The following is a 13,484-nucleotide window of genomic DNA, read 5'->3' on the forward strand; positions in this document are numbered from 1 at the left end:
GGCTCTATACAAATGGCTAAATCAAGTCCCTTTTAAGCCCATGGAAAGACTTCCTTGGACCTCAGCAGTGATGGGATTGCATCCTAAATTAATAGTCCCAAAAATACTAATTTGTAAAATATGCTCAGTGCAGGATCAGTTGTTTGGCTGTTGAAGTGGCAGCTGGCACCTCACCTCACTGCACATTTTTAGTTCTTCTTGTAGTAAGTGAGTGTATTCTACTCTCCTCTCTCATTTCTCTCCTGCTCTTTTCAAATGAGTGAGGAACATGGAAAAAAAAGAGATTTGTGAGAGCAAGAGCATATATTAACGTACAGGGTTAAACGTTCTGAGGACAAGGAATTTTTTTTGCCTCATCAGCATGTTTAACAGTTGCAAATCTCAGTGTATGAGGAAATGTCTTACATTCAAAGACTATTAACAGCTGTGAAATTAGATTTACAAATCTGAATATATAACTGCATATTTTATATGCTCTTGCATATCACTTGTGCATATATTCATGAAACTGTCTCGTAGTTTATGAAATTTGAGTGTACCGTTTCAGTGGGAACTTCCAGATTTCTTAATCATGAGATCGTTAAATGGAAGACTTGCCATATGCAAATTTTGAAATTGGTGCAATATAACATGATGCCTTTTGAGGATAACACAGAACTAAGCCCAACAGATATGTAAGTATAAATAGTTATTTGGAAGATGTGAAACATTCTTATTAAGAAAAAAATACTTTAATCATGTCTACCTTCAATTAACTCTTAAGTGGGTACAGTTTTATATTATGATTGTGGTTTGGTTTTTTTTAATAGCATAAGCGACAAATTCTACAGTGCTTCATTTCATTCTTAAAAATAGCCTGGGTTTTGTATTTGGAGATGAGTCATTTTGAGGCTGAGGCACTCACCTTTCTGGCTTAACCTATAGCTCTAAGGATTGAAAATACGTAACATTATTGTCTTATACAAATCACGATTCATCTGGTAAGGAAACTCTACGAAAGAGAGCGAATACAATATTTGGGAGTCTTTGGAACATGAAAGCGGAGTACATGGCCAGCAGACGTGCTGCTTGGAAACCTGTGGGAACATTCACTTAATTGCAACTAAAGCCTTGCTTCTGTGTTTAGGAATCCTGATCTGCTCACACAGATCTCAACACATGACTGAAATAATCTGTTTATCCAGCATATGGTTCTTTGTGAGGACTGGATAGAAGTCAGTTACTCGGTCTTATGTGTCATTTGTCACAGAGTGCTGTGTCCTTCTAAGTACTCCCTGTCTATTCCAGGGCCATGGAGGCATTTTAGCAATGCAAAGAGGTGATTAGAGGCACTTCTGGTGGAATGTATGTTGTGGTGCTTAACGAAATTAATTTGGCTTATGACAGGGGCATGGAGAGGCAGCCCTGGGCTTTGTCCTACTCAGTGTCACTATTTCCCAGGGTGACATTGGATGTGTCAGTAGTGACCTGCTCTTTGCTGTGCTTTCAGCATGCATGGTGCTAGCAGGAGGGAGGAGGCTGGGAGTCTCCAGGTGTGCTCGAAGGCATTTGTTCAGGAGAACCAAATGTTTAAAACCAGGGTTTTCTAGCTGATATTATTGTAGCTGATATTTGTGTGTAAGGAGAATAATATCTGCTTGGTTTAGCAGGAAAACTGTTCTATCTCATAAGTGCTGTCTCCTTACCCCCAAATCAGTGACCATATCTATCTCAGGCACACGGCAGCAGAGAAATAAAAAGGCTCCTCAAATCTTTGCTTAGTCCATCTTCTTGTATCCTTCTGCCTAGAACAGTGGAGTCAGCGTGGCTGATCTGGGCCATTAGTGATTTGTGTCCATACTTACTTGGAGATGTATTTTTCAGGTTATGTCCTTTCCTAATACATGCAGTAAAGTACTACTTGCACTGACGTACTCTACAATAAGCAGTGTGTGAGCTATACAGAGGAACTGCCACTTGACCCCAAATAGTGTCAGATTTTAAATTCATGAAGAGCAGGATTTTTTGAATGAAACAAGGTAGTGCCCAACATCCACACAGATCTCAAAGCAGAAAGATATAGTGTCAGGAAAATGCAGCCAAATTGAAATCCCAAGAAAGTGATAATAAAATGCTTCATTAAACAGAAAAAATAAAAAGAGAAAACAAACCAAAAAAAACCACTACAGAAAAAGCTGTGCTTAAATGTCAGTGAGAACTTTAATTCTTGTTGGCTTTTAAACTCCCCCCACCAGAAAACTGAAACTCTTCAGTCTTACAGAGATTTTCTGCAGAGGAAGCAGAAGCAGCAGCTGAACAGGCTATGTACTACCAACTGTGAGAGCAGCCAGATTTTGATACCCATGTTTTCACTAGGTGCCATTTCAGCAGCAGTTTCTGTAGGTCTTTCAGTTGGACCATGAAAGTAATCTCTTGTAACAGGAAAGACAGTGAAGGTGAAAAGTGCTCTGCTTCCTGGCTTAGGTGGAGCAGCATTTGCCGCCCTTGCTCCCCAGCAGAAACTGCACTGAAGGGTTTGTGTCGCTGGTGTGCCTTGCCAAATTCACCCTATTTCTTACACATCTCTCTTTTTGCTATATTAAACAGGGATCTAAGGTTTTACAAATGTATGTTGCGCTCTGAAACCACTGCAAGGACGTCAGGAATCGTGTGCTCTCCTGAGGACTGGTCTCCTCAGGGCTCTGCAGGTTTTGCACTCATTAGTGGAGACTTCAGAGCCTCTGGTGCTGACTCCCAGAGAAAGCCTGTGTGCCTCTATGGTAAAATCATGGCTTCTGGCCATGTTTCCAGCAGTTCTTCAAGAGCTGAGGAGCTCTGCAGTTTGTGGGGTGCTTTGGGAAGTTACCTGGTGTCTGCACCCTGTGTCCTCTGCTCCAAGTCAAGTGTGGGCAGATGTGCAAAAGGCATCAAAGTAGGTGAGAGAGAGAAAATTTTGCACTGTGCTGTGCCAGTTAAAGTTTTGTGTTGGAGCTGGACCTCAGCAGGATGCCAGGTTGGCTGCCAGGCAGTGTGGGGCCCTCGGTACCGCCGGGGCCCCGGGTTTGGTTCTGCGCTGTGTAAACGCCCATGCCATAAATGAATAACAGCAAGGGGTTTTTTTCTGTGTCTGAGCTTTGTTTGGTTTTGCTTTTTCTTGGACAGTGGACCTGTGCCTTGAAAAAATATGCAAAAAGTTTTTCATATCCATGCCTCCAATGAGGCAACGACGGCGCATCTAATCTTAATCTATATTGTTTGTACTTTTGCTCAGTAAAGCAGCTATAAGAAATAATACATTTCTTCTTTAAAGTCCTTTCCCCGCCCCTGCTGTATAAGTGTTACTTCCTGCCCTGCTGCTCTCTCAATAGCGCTTCCCTTTCCTGTTTTGGTTATAAGCTTTCATAGAGACTCTTGGCTTGTCTCCCTGCCAAATTTGTCTTCTGCTCAGGTGAAATAGACTATTTGGATTTGAGCACACGTGCTGGATTTGAGCATATACCTCTGTGGGATTGCCTGACCAGGTCCCCCTCCATGGCAGGCACGTAAGTATCTGGGGACCGTGCCTGTTGGCAGGGAATTTGTTCACCAAAATTAATGTGACTGGATGTGAAGGAGAGCACGTATTGTGATAAACACAGAAGGTTTGTGTTTTGGTTATAGCCTGGTAGGATAATTTATAATTGTATAAAATGGTAATTAAGCTTTTATGGCAATGCTGCATTAATATGCATCCCCTGGCAGTGAGGGAGAAGCTGACTTCATGAAGCGAGCGTTCCTTCATTCCTGATCTGCCTCCATCAGCTCAAGGGGAATTGTCACAGGTTTATTTACATTTCTTCTGGGATTGTAGGGAAACCAAGGCAAAGTGATGCCAGCATTAATGAGAGATCATTATGTTGATTTCCTCTGTTCACTTATGAGTCTGCCTTTCCTGGTCATTAGTTATGACTATGATCTTTCAAAGCCTTTATTTAAGGTATCATTCTCCTGAAATACAGATGTGGTTGGCCCATGAGTGAGAGCCCTCAGTCATGTATTGTCACTTGACAGTTCAGTTTTGGGTTTTGCATAATTCATATTTTACAAGATTAGGTACTTCTTGTTTTTATTTCTGTAATTTAAGGGGGAAGGGAAATAGTTTGTATTAATAGCAACCTGATCCAGTCGAGTTGCTTTTTTACTGTTTTTGACTAATTGAGTTCCTGGTGTTTCTCCAGGACATTTACTTGACTCATTTTTAGGAAGTTCTAAGCATTTACTTGATATGTACTTTTAGGAACTCCCAAAGTGTATCATGAAGGTGATATGTAAAATCTGAAAGTGAACCCCACTTAACAGAAAGAAATTTTACATGATTCAAAGCATTAATGGAGCAGTGAAGTTCTTCCATTAGGAGACTCCATTAGCAGTCAGTTGTTGGAACTTGGAAGGAAAAGTTTCCTGGGGCATGGCCTGGCTCTGGGAGTCTCTCTGCCCAGCAGCAATGGCACTTCTCTTAATCACACCACTTCCTCAGTGAAGTGCCTTTTGCAAAGCAGATCTCTTTAAGCATTTCTTAACGTGCTGAGTTGAAATTCTGATAGCTGGAGTTCCCCTTAGAGTCATTTGAATTTTTACGCTTCAGTTTGCAAAACCTACCAGAGAAGGGATGGGTTAAAATTAACAACACTGCATGGTTTAAAAGTCTCAGCAACATAAACTAAGCAGATGTGCTGGCTTACAAGGGCATCAATCTGTGGCCTCTGTGCTGGCCCCAAATCTCCCCTGATTGGCAGATGTGCTATTTAAGTGCCGTGGCGGACACCGAGAGGTCAGGGCTCTCCACGGACTGGGGCTGGGAGTGCTGAGGACTGAGCTGGTCTGGACTGACAGTCAGGCCCAGGTGAAACATCTGTTCTGCTGCAGTCATGTTTTGCATACTGTATAATTTTTTGTATTTTTACTCACTTTTCCCATGCTCAAGAGCACTGAGGGGTGACAGAAGGTTATGCAAGTTTCTCTGGTCATGCCAGGATTGCGTGCGTGTTCCCAAATCTAGCAACTCATTTGCCAAACTCCTGGCTCAGTGTGCAACCTGGGTGCCTCATAAACTCTCTTCTCTGGTTTTCAGCTGATGTGTCTGCTGCGGGTATCTGCAGCAGATACTGGACAAGGCAGTTCCCACTGGGTATGCCAGTGTAGTAAGAGAGAATTCAAAATTAATATCTTATTCCTAACAGAAAGTAACTTTTGAATAATCTTCCTTATGGAGGTGAACTGGTGTTCCTCTTACTCTTGATAGCACTGTAGGTACTGGTATTTCCATTTCCTGCTCTGTAAAATATGTATTTGTCTTGCAGGTGTGTCATGACTTTATTTAACAGCGTCAGTCTTTCTGAGAGCTGCTTATGAAGGAGGCTTCATATTTTTACTATTTTCTTGTAACTATTTAATATTAAACTGGTTAGATACTAGAGTTTAACAATGGAGAAAGGTGATGGCCAGGCACCTGCAGCAGATGCTCAGTGCAAAAGGCTCCCCTGGCAGTGCAGCCAAACCCCAATACCAAAGGCAGGGCTTCAATGTAAATGGGCAAGCTGAGCAGGAGACCAAAAAATAGCAGCTTCTCTTGGAAGTGGGCTTCACTTCAGGCTGACTGGGGCAAGGGCAGCACTGTTGGGTCGGTCTGTCTGCACAGGTAGGCAACCAGGAGCGAGTGCAAATTGAGAAACTCTGACCACTGGGTCCATGGGTTGGTTTTTCAAAGGATGCCAGGAAATGGAGCTCAGAAGACAAATGGAGATAGTCATTGTGGCACCTCCATATTATATAGGAGAGTGTGACTGCTACTATTTAAATATCTGCTGTAAAACAGTCAAGCTTGTGCATGTCATTGAGGATTAAAGCACCTTTCTGGATGTAAAGCCCCCATGGGGCTGCCCTTTGGTGTGATCAAGGGGCTAAATGCTGTATTTTCTCTATGAGGTCTTGCTGCGTTGCTTGAGGAAGTCCTTCAGGGCTCTGGGACAAAGGTGAACGATGGTGATACTGGCTGTGCTGCAACTGTGGCTGTAGGGGGAAGTAGACTTTGAAACAGGGGGTCCCAGAAGGAGTCACAAGTATGACTGACATTGTGCTGGAGAAATGAGTCTCCCAAGGAGAAGTGGGGTCATGAGCAGAGCTGGTGGTGAATCTCTGGTGGGAAGGCTGGAGAGCCACTGCACTACAGCAGCTTTTTCTGTAATGAGCTCAGATCTCAGCTATGGTCTATATAAGCCTAAATGACCTGACTGTCTTGTGTTCAGAGGGTGTCTCAGGTTTTTTGTTCTCTAAATCCAGTAGTCAGAGAGAAATGTCCACTGTTTCACATTACTACTGAAACACTTTTCCTGCATCCCAGTCATTATTATATTTATAAAGTGAAAGCTATTAAAATGTTTAGCAAATTAGTCTATTGGTGTTTGAAGTGCACTTTAAAATGCTGCAGGAACATGACTTGTAGCTTGCTGATTCTGAGGTTAGCACAGGTCTGTACTGCACAGATCGCACATCTCTGTATACAGGATTTTGGATTTACATTAGCTGTTTTAGCTGAGATTGAGAGTATTCTGTCAGCTTCCTAAATCAGCATCAGCAATTTCTGGCATGTCACGTTTAACCACACAAGGGTGACTTCCTGTGGCAGACTCAGTGGACAAGTGGAGTAAGATGTGTTAAATGACTTGTGCATTATCTCACACATTCTCTGGGCTGAGGTTTCGTTCTCAAGTAAGACAAGCCTGGGCCTAAGTAATATCAACAGTTTCTCACACCAATAAGAATGGTTAGATCAGTCTAAAATCACTTGTAATTATTAATAATTTAAATGTTGAGGGGGGATGTATGGGAGATGGAAATTAAAAATAAGGTAAATGTTTGTATAAATGGCTGTTTGCCTTTTCTACAAATACCAGAAAGAGCTTCTTTGAAGGCCAAAGAATCATGAGCGTCTTGCAACAAGGTAGATCCATAACAGGTTCAAAGCATGAGATCTTGATTTCTATCAGAGAGCTTTCAGAGTTTATGCTAAGGGAATGTCTGCCACAAGGACACAGTTGTGTCTGTAAATATGAAGGATAGTGAAAGTCTCCAGGTCCACCTGGCATGCTGGAGTAAAGCCGACAGGATTCAGTGCTTGAAGTTAGCTAATTGTGGATATTTGCTACATCTTTTGTGAGAATGATTTGGTGACCCTCCAAAAGCTGTATGACCTTGTCCTGGCTCCAGGAGAAAGTATTTTAAACCTCTCCCATTGCCCCTGGAGGTGTGACCTCTGCGTGGTTTGGTGCTGGACAGGGGGTCCAGGTGGGGCTGGGATCACCCTGTGCCATGGCAGGCTCTGCACGGGGCCGCTGGTCAGAGGTGGCTCAGTCACTCAGTACCAAGCTCTGTAAAAGTTTTATTCATAAGAGGATAACCGTGTAAGTAGAGAAAACAGGTCAGTGAAGGAGCACAGTGCAGCTTGGCCATTCGACTTTCTCTCAGTCTGGAACAAGAGGGAGAAGCCTTAGAGACCCTTCAGAGCCACAGACTCTCCTCCAAACATTATGGTTTGCTCTCTTTTTCCTGTTTATTCTCTGTGACAGGTCTTTTGTGGTTCCAACCTGAGTTTTTTGCTTGTATATTTGGATAACCCACTGGGATAGGCAGAGTGGAGCAGAAGGACTTTTCTCTATCTGATCCATGGCTCCTCCACTACCAACCTCCACAGTAATTTCTGTCATTTGGTTCCCCCTCTCGTCCTATATTTTCTCCTCCTATTTTATTACTTGCAGTCAGCCAGGTCATGTCAAGCCACCACATTAAGTGTCATGATAATTCACAAAAAAATACAGGTAATTTCCTGAAGATTCCTGGTGTTATTGATTCTATACTCATTTTTTGCTCTTTTTTGGCTATAGATCTCGGTAATCATACATTTACTAAAAGCCAGGAAGAAAGGACTGTGTTTTTCAGGTTCTGAACAGATGGAAGAGGAGAAGAATGTTACTTCAGGATGAAGGCACCTTCCCTGCAGCACTGTCTCAAAGTGGCTGCCCATTCTCACCAGGGCTGGGCAAGAAAGGGCAATGCTGACCCTTTCAAGAAGAGTTAGGTCCAATTTAGTCAATCTGCTAATTCTTGAAGATGAATCCTAGACAGAAGAGATGGATGAGAGTGGGTCAAAATGTGTCACACAGAATGAAACAGTATTATCTGCAAACTGCTTAAATTTACAATTTTTTTAGTATTGAGACAATATTCTATAAATCTCAATGATGAACACTTGATTTCACATATCACCTGTGAACAAAGCTAAGCAGATTTGCTTTAATTTCAGGCAAACAAGTGGTACTAGTGCAGAGGTTTGCCATCCCAGAGGTGTAATGCTTTCAGAAAAAACAAGGGTGAATATTAGGATTTGGGGTCCCTAGGAAGAACCCCTTCCCCTCCACATTTATATAAGATGTCTTTAATCTGCCCTGTAATAAAGTGAAGAGCATTGGAGTAGATGTTGTGCACAAACCTGAACAATTTTGCAATTAAGACCCCTCTACAATTAAATTTTTATGTATTTTTAGACATAATTACCTACGGTGGGAACTCACATGGATGAGTCTGACTGCATGTTAATGTAAAATAAAATATCAATAGAGGAATTAGTACTATTTGACATGTATATGAAATGTAATGGGCCTCCATCAAATACCAAATTTTCAGTAACTTCTGTGTATTAGGAAAATAAAGCAAGTTCCAGAAGTCTGCAAGCATAATTTTGCACATAAATACTAATATAAAACAAGCTCTTATCATGAAGAAGGAATGTGGCTACTCACAATTGTGTTACTAAGCCCTATATTTATTACCTGTCACATGTAGTTGATGTAAGTATCAGTGATGTATGGTCCTAAAAATTACTAAAAATTTTGCTGGGCCTTTGTGAAACCACTGGTGCTTGATTTGTGCTTAAAATAATGTACAGAGAGTAATACATAGATTCTCAGTGACCTTTACAAAGGGAACATTTTCTGGGCTGTTTTCAGAGAAGTCTCTTAGAGCAGAAGTGGGATAGTTGTGTCTTTTATGCATAGGAGGAGTAAGAAGTCTTCAGGATAAAGAGTTACACCTCCATTTAGGGTGAGACAGCAAGCTAGCAATGGGTCCCTGGAGGCATTTTGGATGTTGAAAGATTGATGAAGTGCTTTGCAGGAAAGGATTCCCCTCGTGTACTGTTTTATGTTCCTTTCTGTTATTTCACTGGAGGCCAGATAACAGGCTCAATCCTGTTTCCATTTAAATGAATGATGAAAAACTTCCATTGACTGAAGGAGAGCAGGGATTGAGTTTCCTGTGTTGTTGCTTTATGTTACAGTAACAATTGGCTGTCATGCATCAAACTCTGCTCCTGAGGTCTGTATCTGTGTTTCAGTCACAGGACAGTAGCGGGTCCTTTGCTGCTGATTTTGGCAGCAAAGCCTGAAGGCAAAGTTGCTGTACCTACTGGGATCTGGGTATGGCATTATGAGTAGTGCCATGTTAAGGCCCTTGTGTCTGGATGGTTAGGTGTATTCTCTTTGTTGTAAGTAAGGATAATTTAATTAATTTTGACTGGTTTAGCAGCTTGTGGTAATTGTGGATTCCAAAATTCATCTGAAATTGAGACAGTGTTGGGTTCCAGGCTTGCTCTGATGAAGCCAGACACATGCTCTTGCTTACTTTACTGTGCAGTAAGGCTTGTACTGCTTGACAAGGCTTGAGGAGAAGGACATGGTGTCACAATGGCTGAGTGTGACTCTCCCAGGGACAATAGTCTCCTGGAGCCCACAGGCTCACTGGTCAGGGGATTGCTGTGCCCTGGGCAGCTGATGCTCCCCCCCACCTCTGGAGCTGGAGGTGATACAAGACGCCTGGTAGCAAAGGCAGGTAGGTGGCCACCACCCATCCATGAGACTGCACTGGGGATTATTTTTAGCCTTTCCACTTCCATATGACAAGGGTAATCCAGTGTACCTGCCTTTCTGCTGGTATATTTCTCTCCCATGCTCCCCATCTGTGAATCCAAGGCAGACTGAGCATCCCCCAGCAGGTCTGGAGGATGCAGGCAATGCTGCCACTGCTGCCAGGCTGCAGCTCTTGCACCAGTTGGAGGATTAGGCAGGCTGGAAGGAGCTCAAATCCCTCAGCTGCTCGTGTCAGATATGGAGGAGCTGCCACAAGACATTAGCTTACCTTATAAAGCAGGAGGGAGAGGTGTTTACTGGTTAAGTACATCAGCAAAGGCACAGCTGTTCTCCAGGTATCTCGCAAAGCAACAGCAACTGGTGGATGAGCTGGATTTTATGAATTCTGAACAACATAAATAAAATAGTGTTTATTCTTTCTGATCTGAATATATTGCTCTGGTAACAGAATTTAGCTGTTTCTATGGTACACAATAAAAATACAATTTATTCTGAATTTTCCTACCCTATTCTTCATAGAGATGTCTGCTGGCATTATTGCTCCCTCTGTAAATGCTGTGAGGACTTTCCAGCCTCTTACCCACAGCCTGGAGGAGGTCTGTGGACTACCTGAAGGCTGTGCAAAGCGATTGACAAAACAAGCCAGAGTCAGTAGGCTTTAATGTACTATGGGGGATACATCTGCCTTGAAAATCTGTTTGAGACCCACAAATCAGAAAAGATTGAAAATTGCTGCTGTAATCAACCCAGATCCTCTTAATACTTGCAGTAACGTGCCCCCTTTCATTAAAATGATGACAGTGATGGGGTCAGGCAGGTTTGGGTGTGCAGCATTTGGTATAATTTACAAGTGGTGTAATTTGGAACAGTGGCAGTGCAGCAATATCATTTAGCATCACCCAGGAGCTTTTCCTTTATTTGTGTGTCTCTGTGTGTGTGTGTGTGTGCTGGGGAGGCAAAAGCAAACCAAGAACGGGGAAAAGGATTTGTGTGCAAAGCGGATTAACCACTTGATATTGCATGGTTGGACATTATTTAATATGGCTTGGGCTAAGGAAGGAAGGTATATATACCTATATATAGGTCTAAAGTTATCAGGACAGTCATGAACTTAGAATTTTTGCAGGACATAGATCTCAACAATTCCATTTAGATGCACTAACTGAATCATAAATGCATCATAAAGTGCACTATTTGCTTGTTAAAAATCCGTGTTACATTTAAAGATCTCAAATCTTCAACATTTGGAGGATTCATTTTTTTCTTCATATAAGGGACTTTTATTTCCTCTGGTATAAGAAAAGTGGCTGGGAAGTCAGGAGAGTGGAACTGAAATTCTGGCCTGAATTGACATGTCACAGCATTTGCCAGTGGCATTTATTGCTCCTGAAGGGTGTGTTTTATTATGATTCTCTATATGTATATTAGTCAGGATATGACTAATAAAAGGTAATGTATTATGGAATATCTGTGACTATAAAGGAGAAAAGTAGTTATTAACGCTATACAAAATAATGTTTATGTACTGGCATGCTGGCATGCATCCCCATTCGTGGATTCCCCTTCCCCACTTTCTTTGCTGCTAGGATGAAGGAAAAAAGCATTCCTGTGTGTTTTGCACCGTGTATTCTGGGACTTCCAAGTGCGTCAGCGGGTCTGGGTATTAGGCATCAGCTGGATTAACTTAATTGATTTCTTCAGTTTACCTAACGTGGCTTTTGGTTCAAGGTCTGCTGGCTTCCAGTTTTAAATGTATAACTCAGCTGTGGGTGTCATGTTTGTTTTGTCAGTAAGCTGTAAAATAATGGTGGGTTTTCATGCAGATGTGAAAGGCTTTGCTTGCCAATAGATGCATAAAATAAATAGAGCATTCATACTGTTGGACAGTTTTCATAATGTTTATGTGATGCAGGTTATTTCTCGGGGATTAATGTTTTATATAAAATAGATTATCAGTTCAAAACAGCAGCATACAGGAGGTTTTTAAAGTCTGTGAACACATACGTGTCAGCTTTAATTTAACAGATTGCATTCAAAGGATTAGCAGATCTCGTATAAAACATATGTTGTAAGTAGTACTGATAGTTTCTGTTGGTTTTCTTTCCTTTAGAAGTTTTAAGTAATAAGCAGTAAATTCACTGTTTTCTTTCCTGATTTTGTTGGTTTTTTTCTCCCCAGTGAACAGAGTATTTGCCAAGCCCGAGCTTCAGTTATGGTCTATGACGATACCAGTAAGAAATGGGTACCAATCAAACCTGGACAGCAGGGATTCAGCAGAATCAACATATACCACAATACAGCCACGAACACCTTCAGGGTAGTTGGAGTTAAACTGCAGGATCAACAAGTGAGTAACTGTATCAAGTTTCCTGTAAATTAACCTTTGATCTCATTTGGTAACCTCAGTTCTATACCTAATGCAACATTTCCTGCACCCTGCAAGGTGCCTACTAGTCTGTTTATACTCCAGTCATTTAGATTTTGTATAAATTTTTGCACACAGAATGTATCATAAGTTATTTCTGCTTATTTGAAAAAAGAATGTTTGGTAGATGCCAAAGAGATTTGAATGTTATTTCCCCCTTCAGTTTTTTCTTGTGAAATGAATCTTACTCACTCTGCAGGTTTTGCTCTCAGCTCCCCCCAAATTACTTTTTGTTTTTAGTACTATATTAAAAATAGAAATAAAAATCAATTGTTCTGCGCTGCTGTCCCACAAAGTGTGGTTATTACACTACTGTGATAAGCAATTAGTTCCTTGTAATGCACTTTAAAATCCTAGGTGCACACTGTGATCTGATTTACAGCGGACTAATTCTGCAGGACCTCCTTGGGTATTAAAGGAGTTATGTGGGATTTAGATTATCAGAACTGGGATCAGACCCCCGTTGGCCACCAAAGCATGATGCTCAGCCCAGGGCTGCCACGGTGTGGCTCTGACAGCCTGGTTTGTGGTGTGCTGGGCACCACATGCCATCAGAGCTCCCTAACCCAGTGTCACAATCAGACCCTAAACAGAAGTTTACTTGAGCTGAGTAGCAGTGCAGTACCTGCATTTTCGAGCAGGAATTTCAGAGCTGAGGGCTCCCTTTGTGCACTGGCATGAGGCTGGTTGGCAGTGCCCACTTCTTGTGCTCACCTCGAGCCCTCTATGGGGCACAGGGATCAGGAAAAAGTGGGCCATTGGGGTTGCCTGTTGATTCAGGGGTGGTGTTGCCTCCTGAGAAGGTGAGGTGAGCACTGCTGCTGGTGTGAGAGATGGGCAGGGGCCAGGCAAGTCCAGCCAAACTGAGCCAGATCAGGCCAACGTGGAGAGCAGGAGCCAGGGCACCATCACCTCTCAGCTGCCACAAATGTTGAATGGATTGATCTGCTTATGGAAAAGCAGATGATCCTCAGCTGATGGCTGTAAAGATGCTTGGGCCAACTGGAAAAGTTACTCAGGTTGCTTACTGGAAGTGGTAATGACTTTGCTATGCCGCACATATACAGAGTCATCATTCTGAAAAAGGAAAAGCAGAACAAAAAGAGGTGGGCTTTGAGCAC

The 13,484-nt window shown here is 42.3% G+C and overlaps 1 protein-coding gene across 3 annotated transcripts in view; it reads left to right on the forward strand.

Annotated features, from left to right (window-relative positions):
- Window positions 1-13,484, forward strand: part of EVL (Enah/Vasp-like) — a 147,935-nt gene that overhangs the window by 66,478 nt on the left and 67,973 nt on the right. For 2 of the 3 annotated variants that reach the window (XM_069018248.1, XM_069018252.1), the window contains exons 1-2: window positions 3,389-3,521; window positions 12,117-12,285. In XM_069018248.1, coding sequence (XP_068874349.1) covers window positions 3,511-3,521; window positions 12,117-12,285 — 180 coding nt within the window. In that variant the 5' untranslated portion in view covers window positions 3,389-3,510. Of the gene's footprint in view, window positions 1-3,388; window positions 3,522-12,116; window positions 12,286-13,484 lie in introns of those variants that run through there. The other variant, XM_069018251.1, reaches the window with a different exon arrangement.

Source organism: Aphelocoma coerulescens, chromosome 5 (assembly GCF_041296385.1).
Source record: "Aphelocoma coerulescens isolate FSJ_1873_10779 chromosome 5, UR_Acoe_1.0, whole genome shotgun sequence".
NCBI lineage: Eukaryota > Metazoa > Chordata > Aves > Passeriformes > Corvidae > Aphelocoma > Aphelocoma coerulescens.